Source organism: Molossus molossus, unplaced genomic scaffold (genome assembly GCF_014108415.1).
Source record: "Molossus molossus isolate mMolMol1 unplaced genomic scaffold, mMolMol1.p scaffold_m16_p_4, whole genome shotgun sequence".
NCBI lineage: Eukaryota > Metazoa > Chordata > Mammalia > Chiroptera > Molossidae > Molossus > Molossus molossus.
The window spans coordinates 43473141-43493972 of record NW_023425377.1 but is presented as its reverse complement, the minus strand read 5'-3'; the positions used below and the strand labels follow the sequence as shown (position 1 = coordinate 43493972).

Here is a 20832-nt window from a genome sequence, read left to right as displayed (position 1 = left end):
ATTAATCTACAGATTCTAAATATTTCTGGACATCCAATATCCAGTCTGGCATGTAAGAATATTGGAAATTGCACTCTGTGCTAATCACAAGTAAAAAGCTAAACAAAGTGAAAAAAAAAATCAATAACCTTTCTTAGATCTGTAACAGAAGTGAGGTAACAAGGGCAAAATATGATGTCCCCAAATTGTTGAAATGACAGATGAATACAAAGAATCACAACTCAGAGCAGCAATCTACAAGGGAACTAGTGCCAGGATAGGGAAAATCAAAATGTAATTAATGAACTGCTGGGAGCTCAGAGTAGGCAACTCTGAGAGTTAAAACTCCAGTGAGATGGTGGTCATTGAAGGACCCTCCAAACTTGAGTTTTACATTATGGATTTCTACCAGGTTCCCACAGTGAATAAGAAAGAAAAAGCCCCTTGTGTTCCTGGCAAGGGGAGGGGAAAAGGAACTATTTGAAACATGCCACAGCAAGGTCTGCTCTTAGGAGAAATTATTCTATCAGAGACTAACAGACCTGACAAAGGGGAAATAACCAACTCAAGTTGGCTCTAGCCTTCTATACAGAGAAAGTAAAATACCTAACTCCAGCCAACTCTAGCTATCGTGTCTCACCTAAAGGGAGGAAAAATAATCAGAGACACACTTGTGAAGTTCACAATCCAGAGGCAAAAGCTCACTAAAAGGCTAAGACGTAATCACGACTATAAAACATTTCCCTCTTACTAAAGGCCAATTTACAGCAATTCCTTTTACCCAGTATCTGATGTCTGGCTACCAAGAAAAAAATTACAAGGTCTACTAAAAGGCAAAATACACAGTTGGAAGAGACAAAGCAAGCTTAAGAACTAGATTCAGATATGGCAGAAATGTATAAAAAGAATTATACAAGCCCTGGCGGTTTGGCTCAGCGGTTAGAGCACTGGCCCGTGGACCAGAGAGACCGGGTTTGGTTCCCACTAAGGACACGTACCTCAGTTGCAGTTTGTCCCTGGCCCCGGTTAGGGTCATGTGGGTGGCAACCAGTCAATTTGTCGCTCTCATGTTGATGTTTCTCTCTCTTCCTCCCTCTCGCTCTCTCCTGCTCTATCTAAAGATAAATGCAAAAATGTTCTTGGGTGAGGATTGAAAAAAAAAAGAATTATACAAGACAACCAAGTGGGACTGCCTCACATACGTGAGGCTGGTTCAACACACAAAAATCAATTAATGTAATCCATCACATCAAGAGACTAAGAAAAAAAATTGTATAATAATATCAATAGATGCAGAAAAAGTATTTGACAAAATATAGTATCTGTTCATAACAACTTGCAGTAAACAAGGAATAGTGGGAAACTTCAACTTGATAAAGAGTATGTACAAAAAACAACAGCTAATATTATACTTAATGGTGAGAAACTCAATGCTTTCTCACTAACATCAGGAACTAAGAATGGATGTCCCGTCTCTCTCAACCACAGCTTTTCAAGATGATCCTGGAAATTCTAGCTAATACAATAAGAGAACACAAGATATACATATGGAGAAGGAAGACATAAAACTGGCCTTGTTTGCAGATTACATGATTATCTACCAGGAAAATCTGAAAAAAGTGACATATATACCAGCAATGAACAAGTGAAATTTGAAATTAAAAATACAATGCCATTTATATTAGTATCCAAAAAAATTAAATACTATAAAAATTTAACAAAATATGTACTTGATCTATATGAGGTAAATTAATAAAACTATGATGAAAAATATCAAAGCAGAACTAAATAAATGAAGATAATGCACATTCATGGATAGGAAGACTCAATATTGTAAAATATCAGTTCTTCCCAATGATTCACAGACTCAATGCAATCCCAATCAAAATCCAGAAACTATTTTGTGGATACTAAAAAACTTATTCTAAAGTTTCTATAGAGAGGCAAAAGGCCCGGAATAGCTAACATAACACTGTAGGAGAAGAACAAAATCAGAGGATTGATGCTATCTAACTTCAAACTTACCATAAAGTTAAAGTAGTCAAGACAGTATGGTATTAGTTAAAGAACGGACAAATAGATCAATGGAACAAAATAGAGAGCCCAGAAATAGACCTCCAAATACAGTCAACTGATATATGACAAAGGAACAAAGGCAGCAAAATAGAGCAAAGTTAGTCTTTTCAACAAATGGTGCTGGAACAAATGAACATCCACATGCAAAAAATAACCTTGATACATACTTTATATCCTTTACAAAAATTAACTCAAAATGTATCACAGACCTAAATGTAAAATGCTAAACTATAAAACTCTCAGTAGCTAACATAGAAGAAAACCTAGGTTACTGTAGGCATGGTGATGATTTTTAGCTACAGCTAAATACCTAAAAGGCACAATACCTAAAAGTAATAACTAATAAGCTGAACTTCATTAAAATTAAAAACTGCCAAGAAAGACAAAGTCAAGAGAATGGAAAGATAAGCCACAGACTAGTAGAAAGTATTTGCAAAAAAGGTATATCTGATAAAGGACTGTTATCCAAAATATACAAAGAACTCTTACAACTCAACAACAAGAAAATAAACATGATTAAGGAGGACCCAAAGATTTTAACTGATACCTCACCAAAGAAGGTATACAGCCCTGGCCAGTTTGGCTCGGCGGTTAGAGCACAGGCCTGTGGTCCAGAGAGACCTGAGTTCGGTTCCCGCTAAGGGCACGTACCTCTGTTGCAGATTGTCCCTGACCCTGGTTGGTTGTGTGGGTGGCAGCCACTTTATGTGTCCCTTTCACGTCGTTATCTCTGTCTCTGTCTCTGTCTCTGTCTCTCTCTTCCTCTTTCTCCCTCCCACTCTATCTGAACAAAAAAAATGAAAAATATCCTGGGGTGAGGAATAAAAAAAAAGAAGATATACAGATGGCAAGAAAGCACATGAAAAGATGTTCCACATCATATGTCATCAGGGAAATGCAAATTAAAACAACTAGATACCACTATACCCTATTAGAATGGCCAAAATCTGGAACAGTAACAATACCAAATGATGGCAAGAACGTGGAGCAACAGAAGCTCTCATTCACCGCTAACAGAAACACAAAATTGTATAGCGACTTTGGATGACAGTTTGGCAATATATTACTAAGCTAAAAATACTCTTTTCATATGGTCCAATAATCATCTTTCTTGGTATTTACTCAAAGAAGTTCAAAGTTTACGTCCATACAAAACTTGCATATGGACTTTTACTGCAACTGTATTCATAACTGCCAAAACTTAGAAGAAAACAAGATATTCTTCAGTATGTAAATGAATAAATAAACTGTGATATATTGAGATAACAATATTATTCAGCAGTAAAAGGAATGAATTGTTAATCCATGAAAACACAGAATAGAAATTTAAATAAATTTTTCTGAGTAAAATAACGCAATCTGAAAAGGCTATATACTGAATGATTTCAACTATTCAACACTTCTGAAAAATGTAAAACTGTTAAGATAATAAAAAAGATAGTGGTTGCCAAGGGTTGGGAGAAGGGAGAAATGAATAGGTGGAACTCAGAGGAATTTTGGGGACATAAAACTATTCTTTATGTGATATGTGGACACACATCACTATGTGTTGGTCCAAACCTTTAGGATGTACAACACCAAGACTGAACCCTAATGTAAACTAAGGACTTTAGGTAATAATGATGTGGCAATATAGGATCATCAAGAATAACAAATGGAGCAGTCTGGTAAGGAAAGTTGATAATGGAGGAGCCTATGCATGGGTAGGGCATTGGGCACATGGAAAAACAATATATATCTTCTATTCCATTTTGCTGTAATTCTAAAATTTCTCTAAAAAATAAAGTCTATTTTGAAATAAACAATAATTCATTTCCTATGAAAATCCCAATAGGCTTTACTATGTAAACTGACAAGCAGATCTTTAAAATCTATATAAAAATACAAAGAACCTAAAATAATCAAAACTGTTCTAAAGCTGAACAAAGTTGTGCAACTTATAATACCAATTTGAAAACTTACAACAAAGTTACAATAATCAAGATAGAAAAACAGTTATATGAAACAGAATAAATAGTTTAGAATAAACAAACATCAGAAGTATGGTCAATTAATTTTTTTTTTTAAATCCTCATCTGAGAACATTTCTCCATTTTTTTGTTCAGATAGAGTCAGAGGGAGAGAGAGGGAGAGAGAAAGAGGGAGTGGGAGAGGGAGAGAGAGAGAGAAAGAGAGAGAAACATCAACATCAAAGGGACACACTGAGTGGCTGCCTCCCACATAACCCAACCAGTGCTGGGGACAAACTGCAACGGAGGTATGTGCCCTTAGCGGGAACTGAACCTGGGTCTCTCTGGACCGCAGGCTGACGGTCTAACTGCTGAGCCAAACTGGCCAGGGCAGGTCAATTGATTTTTTCTTTAATCTTTATTGTTGAATGTATTAGAGATGTTCCTCATTTTCCCCCCACTGACCCCCTCCTCCCCACTCCCACCCCCTTCCTACCTTTTCCCACACTGTTGTCTTTATCCATTGGTTATGCATATAAGTTCTTTGGTTTATATCTTCCCACCCCTCAACCCCCTTCCCTTTGAGGTTTGTCAGACTAGCAACAAATCTGTACTTCTTAATCCCTTCACCTTTTTCACCCATTCCCCCAACCCTCCTCCCATCTGGCAACCAACAAAATGTTCTCTGTATCTATGAGAATGTTTTTGTTCTGCCTTTTTATTGTTTGTAGATTCCATTGTCGATAGATATGTATTCATTGCCATTTTGTTTGTTCATATATTTTATCTTTTTCTTCAAAAAGACCCTTCAACATTTCATATAATAACGGTTTGGTGGTGATGAACTCCTTTAACTTTTTCTTGTCTGGGAAACTCTTTATATTGGCCATTGATTCTAAATGACGGCTTTGCAGGACAGAGTAATCTTGGTTGTAGGTTCTTGCTTTTCATCACTCTGAATATTTCTTGCCACTCCCTTCTGGCCTGCAAAGTTTCTTTGAGAAATCAGCTGAAAGTCTCATGGGAACTCCCTTGTAGGTAACTAACTGCTTTTCTCTTGCTGCTTTTAAGATTCTCTCTTTGTCTTGAACCTTTTGCATTTTGATGATGATGTGTCTTGGTGTGGGCCTCTTGGGGTTCACCTTGTTTGGGACTCTCTGTGCTTCCTAGACTTGTATGTCTGTTTCCTTCACTAAGTTAGGGAAGTTTTCTGCCATTGTTTCAGATAGGTTTTCGATTTCTGGTTCTCTCTCTTCTCCTGGCACCCCCAAGATGCGAATGTTGGCATGCTTGAAGTTGTCCCAGAGGCTCTTTACACTATCCTCATTTTTTTGAATTCTTTTTTCTTTTTGCTGTTCTGATTGGGTATTTTGTGTGTCCTTATATTCCAAATCGATGGTTTGCTTCTTGGCTTTACCTACTGTACTATTGAATCTGTGTAAATTATTCTTTATTTCAGTTAGTGCTTTCTTCATTTCTGACTGGTCCTTTTTTATGCTTTTGAGGCCCTCACTAAGTTCGCTGAGGTTCTCACTAAGCTCATTGAGCATCCTTATAAGCAGTATTTTGAACTCAGCATCTGTTAGGTTGCTTATCTCCATTTCACTTAGTTCTTTTCCAGGGGTTTTGTTCTGTTCTTTCATTTGGGATCTGTTTCTTTGTCTCCTCATTTTGGCTGACTCCCTGTGTTTCTTTCTATGTATTACTTAACGAGAGGTATGGGGGCTAGCTGAGACCAGATGCTGCTTGTTTGAAAGAATTTAGGAATACCTGAAGCAGAATCTAAGACAGGCCAATCCTATGGTTAAGCAACTGGCAACAGCTTGGGTGGGCCTGAAAGTAGGGTGAGGCGGGGTCTCAGGGAATCACCAGGGCGGGGCTACCAGTGTGAGCCAGGTTGCTGGAGTCCCAGATATAGCAGCTGTCTGCTGCCCCAAGGAAGGGCTCACCAAAGGAACAAAGGCCTCTGACAGCACATTTGTCCTGGAGAAAGCCCCCTCTCTAGCCCTGGCTCCAATGCCAAACAGCTTAGTTCTTCCCTGTATGTCTCTGGCGCCCCTTGAGCTGCCTCCCCTCCAAGCTTAGAGGGAGTGTGATAAGTCCTTGTACAGGCCCTTTAAGAGGAACTGCCTGGGCCCTCGCTGGTTTGGCTCAGCGGTTAGAACATCAGCCTGCGGTCAAGAGAGACCCGGGTTCGGTTCCCGCTAAGGGCACGTACCTCGGTTGCAGTTTGTGCCCGGCCCTGGATGGTTATGAGGGTGGCAGCCACTCAATGTGTCCCTTTCACGTCGATGTTTCTCTCTCTCTCTCTCTCTCTTCCTCTCCCTCCCTCCCACTCTATCTGAACAAAAAAATGGAAAAATGTCCTCAGGTGAGGAAAAAAACAAAACAAAACAAAAAAACAAACACAAGGGGGCCCTGGTCAGTCTGGCTCAGTAGTTAGAACATCGGCCCGTGGACCAAAGAGTCGTGGGTTCGATGCTGGTCAAGGGCACGTACCTCAGTTGTAGTTCGATCCCTGGCCCTGGTTGGGGTTGCACAAGAGACAACAAATCAATGTGTCTGTCTCACATCGATGTTTCTTTCTCCCTCCCTTCCTCCCTCCCACTCTATCTGAAAATCAATGGAAAAATATTCTCGGGTGAGGATTACAATAAATACATATATAAATAAAAACATGAGGAGAAAATATCAGTTATGAGCAAAGTTGTTACTGATTTCTTCTATCTCCCAGGATTCCTGTTGCTTTACCAACAACAGGCAAGTAATTGTCTAAGTGTTTTTCTTCATGGTACTCTTCTTTTCCCGGTCTTACTCCATCCTTAACTCTGCATTCTAGCTTCTGTATATAGTATTTTAAAATGAGTTAAAATAAAAAAAATAAATAAATAAAATGAGTTAAAATAGATTTAGTAATATTGAATTAATTTTGTAAGTGTGTAAATGCTTTTTTCTTTGTTGTTTAAATATAAACAGAAATATATCTTTTATAATTAAAAAAAAAAGAACTAACCCCTCCCCCCCACAAAACTGTTAGTTTCAAAAGTGACATTGCTTGCTTAAAGGTTCTGAAGTCAAGGCTTGTTAACTTTATCTTTGTTTTGACTTGAGGCATCCCGTATAATTGTAGTGGCAGAATTCTAAACTAAGCTACATTTCAAAATTCAGGGCTAATTAAGATTTAAAATCACAAACATTAATGGCATTAGGTGCCACCATGTAAACGTGAGCTCACACGTCTCTAAAAATGTTTCCTTTAAAAGCACATGGTAAATGAATCGTAAGGTTAAATTTCAATATGAAAGATCCTCATAAATTAAATAGTTGACACAATTTTTAATATTAGTTGACTTAAAAACCAATAACAATAAGATAAGCTTTATAAAAATGACTTTTTCATTATGTGGGTTTTGAAATCTAGCCCAGACATACAGTGTTGAGAGATACTTAGTGTAGAGTAGGTTTAGAAAAGGTTGAGAGGGAGAGAGGAGCTGGCCACCTGAAATGAATTTGATGCAGAGCTTTTTAGCCACAAACAACCTTTCAATAATAGTACTAATAATCTAAAACTTCAGTATTTAAAAAGACAAAGTATTTTGTCCATCTGAGATTCTGCACTCCATGAAAAGCTCACTTGGACATTGGAGCCAAAAGCTGAGGACTTCTTAAGTTGACAGTAGTCAATACTGAACTTTTCCCAAGACAGTCAAGTATGTCTCAATACTAGCATGATATAAAAAAGAATACTGCAGCTAAATGAAAAAGGAATCGAAATCCACTTTGAACATAAGTTAAAGTCTTAATTTGATTTGTACCATCCTCCCATTTTGTTCTTGGAAGAGTAAATGCTACTTGTGTAAGTCTGCTTAGGCAGACTTAGATTTATAGATTTATAGATGTATAGGTAGCTTAAATTTATGTTAAAATGTCTGCAGCAGTTTGTCAATAAAGTTTAATCCCTTTTTAATTTAAACACATTAAAAATACAAAGACTGACATTACTATGTGTTGGGGAGAATGTGACATAATAGGAATTCTCATACACTGCTGGTGGGTATGTAAATTGGTACATCCACTTTGGAGTACAACTTGCAAATGAACAGTTAAAAATAAATATAGGCACATCCTACAAGCCAACAATTCTCTGCTAGGTATACTGTACAGAAATGTATACAGATGTGGATCAAATGTACAAGAATGTTCACAGCCACTTTACTTATAATAGCTCTCAACAAAGCAAACCATAAAATGCTAATCAATAAAAATGAATTAACTATATCTACAACAACACAAATGAATCTCATAAACATAGCATTGGGCCAAAGAAGCCATACATGAAAGAATACTGTATGATTACATTCATGTTAAGTTTAAAAGTAAACAAAACCAAACTATAATATTAAGGTGTGCATATCCTCAGGCTAAAACTCTACAGATGGTCAAGACTAATTAAAATTTATGGAAGTGATGATTCCTGCGAAGAAGCAGAAGAGCTGATTTGAGAAAAGACATGCAGGCTGCTTCTACAATGCTAACAATATCATTTTCTTGATCTCAGTAGTGACTAGGCAAATGTTCAATTTACAGTAACTCACAGTAATTCATTAATGTATACATTTAAATTATCTGTACTTTCTCCATATGTTTCAAAATAAATAAGTTAAAACAATGGAGCAATGTTCCTATTTGAGTCAGAAATAGGAAAAACAAGAATATGTACTGGTTTTTGTGCACATATGTATTAGACAATAGAAAGGTATTAATAAAAATGTCTAGTAATCTATGTAAATTAGTTGAACAGTGTGGGTGACAATAAAAGTGAAAATAATACTTCTTAAAGAACTTATGTTTAGACTTTTGAATAGTACAAATTCATTACTTTGTAAAAAAAAATCTTTAGAAAATGGAGAATGCTATTTAAAGGTAAAAACCTTTCCCAACCCCAATGACTAGCAGAGTGCGACACATGCAGGCACCTCAATAAATGTTTTCTAAATAAATTAATGCTCCAGTGCTTGAGAAATTCAACTGAAATGCTGGTTCCCTCAACTGCCTACCTAATATTGCTTATCTATAGAATCCATTTCCAAAACTGCCTCCCTAAGAAAGTTTCTTTCCATGTCACACAACACGTAGGCCCTTTTTATACAAAACATCAAGGTAATTGTCGCGTGTGTGTGTGTGTGTGTGTGTGTGTGTGTTAATGCCTGAGTCTTTATGACAGTCAATGCTTACTTCCTACATAAATAAATACAAGCACTCAGTTTTATTTAAAAATCACATGTAAGTTTCCAGTCAAGATGCCCACACAGGTAAACACCGTACTCACCTCTTCCCACAATCACATCAAAGTTACAACTAAACTACAGAATAACCATCATTCAGAACTGCCTGAAATCCAGCTGAATGGAAGTCCTACAATATGAAATTAAACAAGCCACATCCAGACTGGTAGGAGGGGCAGATGCCTGGATGGGCTAGTCCCACACCCACATGTGGTGGATAAAAATCAGGAGGGATACCACCGCTGTGAAGATCCTCCCTGAGGAGCAAGGGTTCCCCATCCCACACTAGGCCCCCCAGCTCAGGGTTCCAGTGCCAGGAACAGAAGTCCTCATAACTTCTGTCTGTAAAAACGAGTAGAATTTGAGGCTGAGGGTGGCTGAGGCTGCTGAGTCCCAGGCAATTCCTATTAAATGGCCCGCACGTGGACTTACTCAGACTTGCTCCCTCCAGGCTCCATCATGGGGGGACAGCTTGAAAGGCACCAGAGACATATAGGGAAGAACTGAGTTATTTGGCACCAGAGCAAGAGCTGTAGGGGCATCTTTCTCCCAGACAGATGTGCTAGTGGAGGCCCTTGTTCCTTTGGTGAGCCCTTCCCCCACAGGCCTGGCAGATGAGTGCCATATCTGGGACTCCAGCAACCCGGCTCACACTGTTTGCACCACCCTGGTGATTCCCTGAGGCACTGCCCCTTCCAACCTTCCAGCCCACCCAAGCTATTTCCAGTGGCTTTACCATAGAATTGTCCTTTCTTGACTCCTGCTTTAGATCTTCCTAAATTCTTTCAACAAGTAGCATCTAGCCTTAGTAAACCCTATAGCTCAAGCTAAGTGGCCCCAGGTGTGGCACTAGAAGCAGCCAGTCTTGGTTCACAGCTTGGCTTTGCCTGAGCACTTCCAAGCCCAGCACAAGAAGCAACCATCTGCAGATCGCTCTATAGCTTATACCTGATGGCCCCAGGTAGAACATAGGCAATGGATGACCTTGCCCCAGAGCCAGCACACCAAGTGAACAGCTTCTGACCACAGCAAAGCACCACCACCCAACCACTCCACAAGCAACACGCTCAAAGAGTGAACTCACTGGGTACCAGAGCCCTGCTGAAGTAAGTCTTGCTCTGTGTGGTGGGCCCCTACACAGGTGATCCTCCAAAGTGGTCAGAGGTCTGTGGTCAGTGAATACAGCCAGTTCCTGCAACTGATCAGCCTGAGTAAAACCTGGCATGCCAACAGCAATCAAAACTCAATTACAACAGAAGTGTGTACAGTCCACACCAGGGGTGCATCTCGAAGGCCCAGCCGAGGTGACCAGGGAGGCTGTGCCATTGGACCTTATAGGACATCTACTATAACAGGCCACCCTAGGAAGCCTAGGAGACATAGCAGCTCTACCGAATACAGATGAAAGCAAATACAGGGAGGCAGACAAAATGAGGAGACAAAGAAAAATGTCCCAAATGAAAGAACAGAACAAAACTCCAGGAAAAGAGCTAAACAAAAGGGAGATAAGCAACCTAACAGATGCAGAGTTCAAAACAATGGTTAGAAGCAGGCTCAAGGAACTTAGTGAGGACCTCAAGAGCATAAAAAAGGACCAGTCAAAAATGAAGGGTGCACAGTCAGAAATGAAGGAAGCACTAAATGAAATAAAGAAAAATTTATAGGGAATCAGTAGTAGAGTAGGTGAAACCAAGCAGCAGACCACCAATTTGGAATATAAGGACACACAAAATACCCAATCAGAACAGCAAAGAGAAAAAAGAATCCAAAAAAAATGAGGATAGTGTAAGGAGCCTCTGAGACAACTTGAAATGTACCAACATTTGCATCAAGGGGCTGCCAGTAGGAGAAGAGAGATAACAAGAAATTGAAAACCTATTTGAAACAATAATGACAGAAAACTCCCCTAACTTGGTGAAGGAAACAGACATACAAGTCCAGGAAGCACAGAGAGTCCCAAACAAGATGAACCCCAAGAGGCCCACACCAAGACACATCATCATCAAAATGCCAAAGGTTTAAGACAAAGAGAAAATCTTAAAAGCAGCAAGAGAAAAGCAGTTAGTTACGTACGAGGGAGTTCCCATAAGACTGTCAGCTGATTTCTCAAAGAAACTTTGCAGGCCAGAAGGGAGTAGCAAGAAATACTCAAAGTGATGAAAAGCAAGAATCTATAACAAAGATTACTCTAACCTGCAAAGCTATCATTTAGAATGAATGGACATATAAAGAGTTTCCCAAGCAAGAAAAAGCTAAAGGAATTCACCACCACCAAACCAGTAGTACATGAAATATTGAAGGGTCTTCTTGAAGATGATCAAAAATATGAACAATAAAATGGCAATAAATGTGTATCTATCAATAATTGAATCTAGAAACAAAACAAACATGCAGAACACTTTGTTGAGTTCAGATGAGAGGTAGATTAGGGGGATGGGCAAAAAAGTGAAGGGATTAAGTACACATTGGTTGTTAGACTGAGGAACCTCAAAGGGAAGGGGGATGGGGGCGGGAAGAGATAAACTAAAGAACTTATATGCATATATGCATAACCAATGGACACAGACAATAGTGTGGGGAAGGCAGGAGGGGGGAGGTGGGAGGACGGGGGACAATGGGGTAAAAAAGGAGGACATCTGTAATATATTCAACAATAAAGATACATTTTAAAAAATCACATGTAATGCAATCCTTGCTTTCTTGAGCTAAGTGAGATTTTACTGTGACAACTAAAAAGTGAACACAAATCTGGAAAAAGACTGAACTTATTTCAAAAGGAAGATATTTAAATGTCAGTCTTGATTTATTATATCACTTTCGTCCTTTATTTATAGTAAATTGTAAAATATATATCACTAGTTTAAATTACATATAAAATTTTATTATAAAATAAAGTGGTATATTTAGATGCTTTGTTAAAATACATGCAAATGAGAGTTTAGGAGATAAAACCCATAAAAATTCAAGGGCCTGCTCCCTCAGTGAAGTTTTTGGGAGTTCCACAATTTGGGTATGACAGGATATCTCCTTCAGGTTGATTAGGCACCACCACCACAAAAAGAGAGAAACAATTTTTAGTCTTTGTTTGTTTTTTAAATTTTGGAAGTAACATATATTGAGCATGCTACTTTAATCTATCTTCAGAGTAGCCCACAAAACTACCCAAAATTTAGAATGCAGTATAAGTCACTGTACCACTGGGTTTTATGGTCCAGCATATCCAACGATAACTTTAGTGTTCATGACCAATAGGGATGCTCTATGGAGCTTCTCATAAGCACTAACATGTCAGTGGCAGTGCAGACTTAATGCCCTCTTCTAAAATAACTACAGTAGGTCCTCAAATACAGCTACTTTATTCAGCATTATTTCATTATAATGGTGATGAAGAAAGTAAATAAATAATTTCTTCCTGGCAGGAGCCACTGTCTGTGTCCAGTTGGTATGTTCTCCCCAGGTACTTGAGTTTCTTTCCACATCCCAAAAATGTGCATGCGTGTTAGATTAATTAGCATGTCTACAATGTCCCCGTCTGAGTAAATGTGTGTTATGGAAGAGTGGGTTTCCACCTAGTACCCTGATCTGCCAAGATAAGCTCTTGCAACCATGTGACCCTGAATTGATAAAAATGGGTTAGAAAATAATTACCTTACTTGCTTTTATTAATCGTTCTTAAATATATGTATAGCTCACATGTATTTCAATGTTTAGTATTAGAAGTGTTTTGCTCTTTATTTTGAAGTTTAGTGATGTCCTTGTGACCAGAAAAATTTATCTCTGGTTTGTATCAATTAGCATATGGTAAAACTGATTTCGTTTAAGTTGTTTCACTTAAACAACCTGAGGAGAACATGCCAACTGCACACAGACAGTGGCTCCAACTGGAAATACATTATTTATTTATTTCCCTCATCAGCATTATAATAAAAAGATGTTGAATGAAACGACTTTATTTGAGGACCTACTATAGTTATTATGGAAGAGGGCATTAGGTCTGCACTGTCACTGACACGTTAGTGCTTCTGAAACGCTCCATAGAACACCCCATCCCTATTTGTCATGGACATTAAAGTTATCACTGGATATGCTAGACCATAAAATCCAGTGGTACAGTGACTTACTTATACTGCAGTTTCCAAAAACCTATCTACATTAAGTGAGTACTTACTATATTCTGCTTTTAAGAAACAACTGGCTTGCTATTGGGCTTTGGTAGAGACTGAATGCCTAATCATGCATGGGTGTCAGGTGACTATGTAGCCCAAACTTCTCATCAGGAACTGAATACCAAGCCGTAAGGGTTGGGCATGAGCATTAGTTAGCCATTTATTTTTAAATAAATATGGTATATAAGAGACTGAGTTTACCTAGGTCCAGAATAAATTGCATGAGCAGGTGGTAGATTTCTTTAACACCAACTCCTGTTGCATTTCCTCCTCTCCTATGTCCACCTGGGGAGTTCCTTATGCCCAGATGACTGAGGAAGAAACACTTGAGCCTGTTTTTACCGATAAGTCTGCAAAACATGCTGGTACCACCCAAAAGTAAATAGCCTCACTCGGAGGTGACCCTGAAGGAAGGTGGAAGGAAAATCCTCCTAGAGAACAGAACTTCAAGCAGTACATCTGGCTGTTCATTTTGTCTGAATTGAAAGATGGTCAAAATTATGGATCTAAAAAGATTCAGGGGCAGTTTCTAATGGTTTGGATGAATGGTCAGGAACTTGGAAGGAACAGGATTAGAAAAATGGTAAAGAAATCTGAGAAGAGGTATGTAGAAGGATCTCTTTAAGAATGGGCTTTGAATATATCTGCATTCCATATGAATGCCCAAAGGGTATTCACCACAGAGGAGGCTTATAATAATCAGGTAAACAAAATGACATGCTCTTCAGGTGTCAAACTTTTACCCCAGTCACCCCAGTGCTTGTTCAATGGGTCTATGAATGAAGTGGCTAAAGTGACTGAGATGGCGAATATACAGCTTCAATACTAATGCTACTGCTGAGTACCTAATCTGACAACAGCAGAGACCAACACTAAGTCTCTGATATGGCACCATTCCTTAAATAACCAAGAACAACTATGTATTTTATTTGTAAAAATGGTCAACAATGTTTTATTCTACTAGTCAAAAAACACAGATTTCATTTAACCGAAGCCCAATGATGGAATGTTTCAAGACTCAAGATATGATTTTTAAAATGGCATCAAAGCTAAGATCGCGCTGGCCGGTTTGGCTCAGCGGTTAGAGTATTGGCCTGCGGTCCCTAGAGACCCGGGTTTGGTTCCTGCTAAGGGCATGTACCTCGGTTGCGGTTTGTCCCTTGCCCTGGTTGGGTCGTGCAGGTGGCAACCACTCGATCTGTCCCTTTCACATTGTTGTTTCTCTCTCTCTCTCTTCCTCTCCCTCCCTCCTACTCTATCTGAACAAAAAAATAAAAAATGTCCTCAGGTGAGGATAAAAAACAAAACAAAAAACAAACAAACAAACAAACAAACAAAAAACCCTAAGATGTACCATACCATCTATCGAGTAAACTGTACCTTGATACTTAAATTTAATAGTTTTGCAACTAAATTAATTTAGCTCCAATTAGAAGTCTTACTTTTTTAAAAAACCAAAAATCTCTTCTCAACATTACGAGAAAAAAGTCACTAAAAAATTACATTTTTATGTCACCAAACTAATTTGAGGTTCCATAATATTAAGAATTGCTGACAGAACAAATTCACCAAGAATAATACAACTGACCTTGATAATTAACAATTACTTATTAACAGTCAGGCCCTGTTCTAAGAGCTTTACTATATATTAACTCATTTATTCCTCAAAACTAGCCTACGAAACAGGTTGTATTATTGTCTTCATTTTACAAGTGGGAAAACTGAAGCACAAAGGGATTAAATAATTTGCCCAAGAATTAGTAGAGCACAGACATAAACTCAGGCAGTCTAGCTCTAGAGTGTCAACTTCTATAGACTTCTGTTGAGAGGTTTGAGTAGTAGCATGCCAAAATCTCAGAGACACTTGAAACTAAAATTTGTCCAAAGTCAGATAACTAGTAAGTTATAAAATCATGATTATTATATCTAGTTTGCCTTTCCCTAAAAATCAATTTCTTAACTATTAAGATATATAGTGCCTCTCTCTATAACTATTAATATCAATGAATCCAGAAACCATCAGATAAATCAGATCAAAGTGCACATAAAACTCAAGATCAAATAGGAGGAAGATATTATGTCACAGAGTAAACTTAAAGATTAACCACAGAAATATGAAATATCAGCTGATATTCTGCCAAGTATTTCCAATTACCAACAAGCAGACATTTATAAAATGTATCACCTACTGAGAGAAAATACGCATCCTACATAAAGTAGTTTAACATAAGAGATAAAATAGATATGTTAACTTCGCCTGCCACATGTACTAAGGAGCAAATGCAAATGTACCTGCAAGGAGGCAAGACCATGGAGTCTTTCATAAGCACAGATCCAGAAAGCAGGATGTACCAACATCTGGCAATAGTTTCTGAACTGTTTAAATAAATAAATAAATAAGTAAATAAATACACACATTCACATGTATACAGAGTCAATACAAAATACAAAACATGAAATATATTCTAATATTGCAAATCATTACAATTTAAGACCATGTTCACATGTGAAAAACTATAATCACTATCTTAAGACAGACTTCAAAAGTATGTTTATTACCTTTATAGTAATTACTTTATTAACTTCACACTGATTTATGTGTACTAGATCACATCTGAGGAAGATTAACTAAAATATTGTACTATATCTACATATTAGAAATTCTATTTCTGATAACTTTTATGTATATTGAAGAAAACATTTGGAATTCATAAATTTATCAATGTTGTATCTTCACTTTCAATTAAATTTGGATAGTAATCTACTACTACTACTAATATTGATTTATTAACCTTTTCAATGTTATTTTCTGAAAGACATAAAAATATGCCTATTCAATCTCTCGTTTTATATGTTTGAGGAATACAATAAAAAATATCAGATGACTTAAGTCCGTCAGCATTTTAGTTCATTTAAATCTCCAGTAAAAACCCAGAATCGTGTTAGACATTAGTTTATAACCTAAACTAATGTCTTTCTCTCAAATATCTTTATTTACCATCCCTAAAGCTTCAATCAATTTTAATATGAAGAGGATTCTAATATCTACAAAATAAATCTTTCCTCTGAGCTAAAGAACTTTATAATCTGTCTGGTTGTCTACTTAACATGTCATCTTGTATATCTAACAGACAACTCAACATGTTCAAAATCTATCTCACTATCGTTTTCTTCAAGCTTGGATCTTTTCTAGTATTCTATTCCTCAATGAATATAGTACCACCCTTCATCCAGAAACCCAGGCCTCCAAACCATTCTACACAGCACCCAGGGTAAGTTTTCTGGATCAATTCTAATTGCTTACCATTAGAAGGAAAAAGTATTGTCTTGTCAATTTTCCAGTGGGTACTTTGTTATTTTATTTTTTTTCCACATAGAGTGGGAGGGAGAGAGGGAAGAAGAGAGAGAGAAAGAAACATTGATGTGAGAGAGACACATTGAGTGGTTGCCACCCACATGACCCCAACCAGGGCCAGGGACAAACTGCAACCGAGGTACAAGCCCTTAGTGGAAACTGAACCCGGGCCTCTCAGGTCCGCTCTAACCACTGAGTCAAACTGGTCAGGGCTCCAGTGGGTACTTTAAAGTTCTTTATATCCCTTCCCTCTTCACTGATGGAAGATGCAAATGGCTGCAAAATTCCTATAAGTTTCTTTATTTAGAAATTCCATATCCTTATTCTTTTGAAATAAGAATTTTGCAAATTCTTCATGAAAGAATAAAATCAATAAAGAAAAAATTTGTCCAAAATTAAGATGGAAGAAAGTTATAACTGGATGTCAAGACAAACATCCAATTTTTTATCTCACTTGGCTGAAGCAGTCACACAGTTGTCAATAAATTCCAATAGAAATCCTGAAGTTCACTCATGCCATCAAGAGAATCATGCTGGTTGGAATGTTGTCCCATACACCAAAAAGGCTGTGGGGTTTGATCCCTGGGGGAGAGGGGGTAGGGGCGCATGTAGGAGGCAACTGATTAGTGTTTCTCTGTCACACTGATGTTTCTCCCCTCCCACTCCCTGCCTCCTTCCACTCCTCTCCCTTTCTCTTTCTCCACAAATATCAGTAAAAGCATATCCTTGGATGAGGATTTAAAAAAAAGTTTCTGAGTAAACAATATTTAAAAAGAAAGAGAGAGAGAGAGAGACAGCGCCACGCCTGCTTATGAATCAGAAACAGTTCAGATCTTGCAAAGAATCCCCCTCTCAGAGCATGGTTCACACAATACAACGGATAAGTAAACATAAGGAAAGTGAAACTCTTTCAAGGTAAGGCCCTATTATCTCCTTTCTCTTTGAAAAGCAAATAAATCCAAGAATAATCTAGCAGAAAGGGAGGCATACTTAATCCTGTCAGACTTTACTTCTTCAAAGGCTTCATACTGCTTCTAAAATAAAAACCAAAAACTCTTAGGGTGGCCTCAACTTGCTGCTCCAGGCTCCTCTTTTGCTATGTCCTCTTCCTTATTCAGTTTCCATGATTTTAATGTTACTTTTCTTTTTTTTAATCCTCACCCAAGGATATATATTTTTTTTTTTACTTCATTTTAGAGAGGGAGAAAGGGAGAGAAACAAGAGAGAGAAATATCGATGTGAAAAAGAAACATCAATCAGTTGCCTTCTGTACACACCATGACTGGGGATTGAATCCAAAACCTAGGTATGTACCCTGACCGGGAATCAAATCCTCAACCTTTTGGTGTATGGGATGACACTACACCAAAGTAAGCCACCCAGCCAGGGCTTATTTTGTTTTTTGATTACAGGTTGCATTCAACACTTTTTTGTATTAGTTTCAGGTGTACAGATCAGTGGATAGACATTCATATAAGTTACAAAGTATCCCTCTAATAATTCAAGTGTCTACCTGGTACCATAGACAGTTATTACAATATTGTTAACTATATTCCCTATGCTTTACTTTATAGCCCTATACCTGTTTTGTAACTACCAATTCTGAACACAGTGGTTTTAAAAGAACTGTGCAAACATCAACACAATCCAGTTTCAGAACATTTCTATCACCACAAAGAGATCTCTTATGCCTTTTTTTACAGCCAATCCCTCCCCCTAGGTAACCAATAATCTACTGTTTGTACAAATCTATTTCTCTTACCTGGACAATTCATATAAATGGAATCTTATAATATGTGGTGTTTCTACCTTGCTTCTTCCTCTTAGCATAATGTTTTTAAATTTTGTCCTTGTTGTAGTATATATAAGTACTTTATTCCTTTTTAATTTTATTATTCTTTTTTTAATCCTCTCCTGAGGACATTTTTCTGTTTATCATCAGATATTGAGGGGGAGGGAGAAAAAGGGGGGAGGGACGTAGCGGAGTTGGGGGGGTAGATAGAAAGAGATGTCGATGTGAGATACACTGACTGGCTGCCTCCCGCATGACCCGACCGGGGCTGGGGACAAACCACAACCCAAGGTTATGTGCCCTTGACTGTAATTGAACCTGAGGTTCATTGGTCTGCGGGCCGACACTCTAACTACTGAGTGAAACCAGCCAGGGCAGTATTCCATTATACAGATATGTGGAATTTTATATATCCATTCACTGGATATTTTGATTGTTTCCAGTTTTAGGCTAGTACAAATGGTGCTACAAAAAGAATCTGTGTACAGTCTCTGTATGCACATTTGTTTTCACTACTCTTGGGTTAAGATTCAAAAGTTGAATTACTGGTTCATATGGTAAAAACTGTTCAACTTAAGAAACCACCAAACTGTTTCCTAAAATGGCCATACCAGCCCTGGCCGGTTTGGCTCAGCGGTTAGAGCATTGGTCTGCGGTCCAGAGAGACCCGGGTTCGGTTCCCGCTAAGGGCATGTACCTCGGTTGCAGTTTGTCCCTGGCTCTGGTTGGGTTGTGTGGATGGCAGCCACTTGATGTGTCCCTTTCACGTCGATGTTTCTTTCTCTCTCTTTCTCCCTCCCACTCTACCTGAACAAAAAATGGAAAAATGTCCTTGGGTGAGGATTAAAAAAAAAAATTGGCCATACCATTCATCCTCACTACCAATATATGAGGATTCCAGGTGTTACCATATCCTTGCCAACACTCATTACTGTCTACCATTACTTGTCTATCTTTTTTTTTATTTTCGGTACGTGGCTCTAGCAGGAACCGAACCCGGGACTCTGTGGTCCGCAGGCCAACGCTCCAACCGCTGAGCAAACCGGCCAGGGCTGTCTACCCTTTTTTAAAAATGTTTTTTATTCATTTTTTTTTTAGAGAGAGAGGAAGGGAGAGGGAGAAAGAGATAGAAACACTGACGAGAAACATCAATCAGCTGCCTCCTGCATGCTCTCTATGGGGGATTGAGCCTGCAACCCAGGCATGTGTCCTGACTGGGAATCAAACCTCTTGGTGCACAGGTTGACACTCAACCACTGAGCCACACCAGCTAGGTTACTATCTAACTTTTTGACTGCAGCTATTATAATGAGTATACAGTGATATCTCATTAATTATTGTATATATTGTAAAGTACCTTTTAACTGTATCTATTTAATGGGTGCCTTTATGACTGTAGGTATTCTAATGGGTATAAAGTAATATCTCATTAATTATTGTATATGGTGTAAGGAAAGGGTCTAACTTTCTGCATGTAAAAACTCAATTTAACCAAGCACTATTTGTTGAAAAGAACGATGTTTTCTCCACTGAAATGCTTCAGCACCTTCATCAAAAATAAACAGTTCACTGGAAATTCCTTTTTAATCACTCAATTGTGTTATATACACATCATGCACATATCTTAGCTACAGGCCATTTTAAATAATAAAACCATTCATAAATATAAGGGTTTATTTCTGGGCTTTCAATGATTCTGTCCCAATGATTTATATAGCTATAGTTTACCTTGACAGCAATTTTTTTTTTACTCCTCACCCGAGAACATTTTTGCATTTATCTTCAGATAGAGCAGGAGGGAGAGAGGAGGAAGGAAGGAAAAGAGAGAGAGAGACAGAGACAGAGACAGAGAGACAGAGACATCGATGTGAGAGAGACCCATCGAGTAGTCGCCACCCACACAACCCCAACCAGGGCTGGGGACAAAATGCAATAGAGGTACATGCCTTTAGCGGGAACCGAACCCAGGACTCTCTGGTCTGCAAACTGATGCGCAAACCACTGAGCAAAACTGGCCAGGGCTCCTTGACTGCAATTAAATATGTGTAATTATTCTCTCTCTCCTACACTACACAATATTCAATAAGGACAAATACTTTGTCTTTCCACTGTTCTATACTAGAATAAATATAATGCATAGCAGACAAATATTTAATAATAAATGGATCAATAAATAAATAAATGTAGCTTTTAAAACCCATATCAATCATATAAATAGTTTAGAAATAAT

The 20832-nt window shown here is 38.1% G+C and overlaps 1 protein-coding gene across 23 annotated transcripts in view; it reads right to left on the bottom strand.

The window, feature by feature from the left end:
- Positions 1 to 20832, bottom strand: part of RAPGEF6 (Rap guanine nucleotide exchange factor 6) — a 234376-nt gene that overhangs the window by 171109 nt on the left and 42435 nt on the right. For 13 of the 23 annotated variants that reach the window (XM_036281928.1, XM_036281948.1, XM_036281924.1 and 10 more), the window contains one exon: positions 15748 to 15831. The exons of 1 other annotated variant lie outside the window; for it this stretch is intronic. In XM_036281928.1, coding sequence (XP_036137821.1) covers positions 15748 to 15831 — 84 coding nt within the window. Of the gene's footprint in view, positions 1 to 15747; positions 15832 to 16759; positions 16804 to 17264; positions 17393 to 17800; positions 17845 to 20548; positions 20591 to 20832 lie in introns of those variants that run through there. 9 more of the 23 variants (XM_036281934.1, XM_036281941.1, XM_036281936.1 and 6 more) reach the window with 5 other exon arrangements.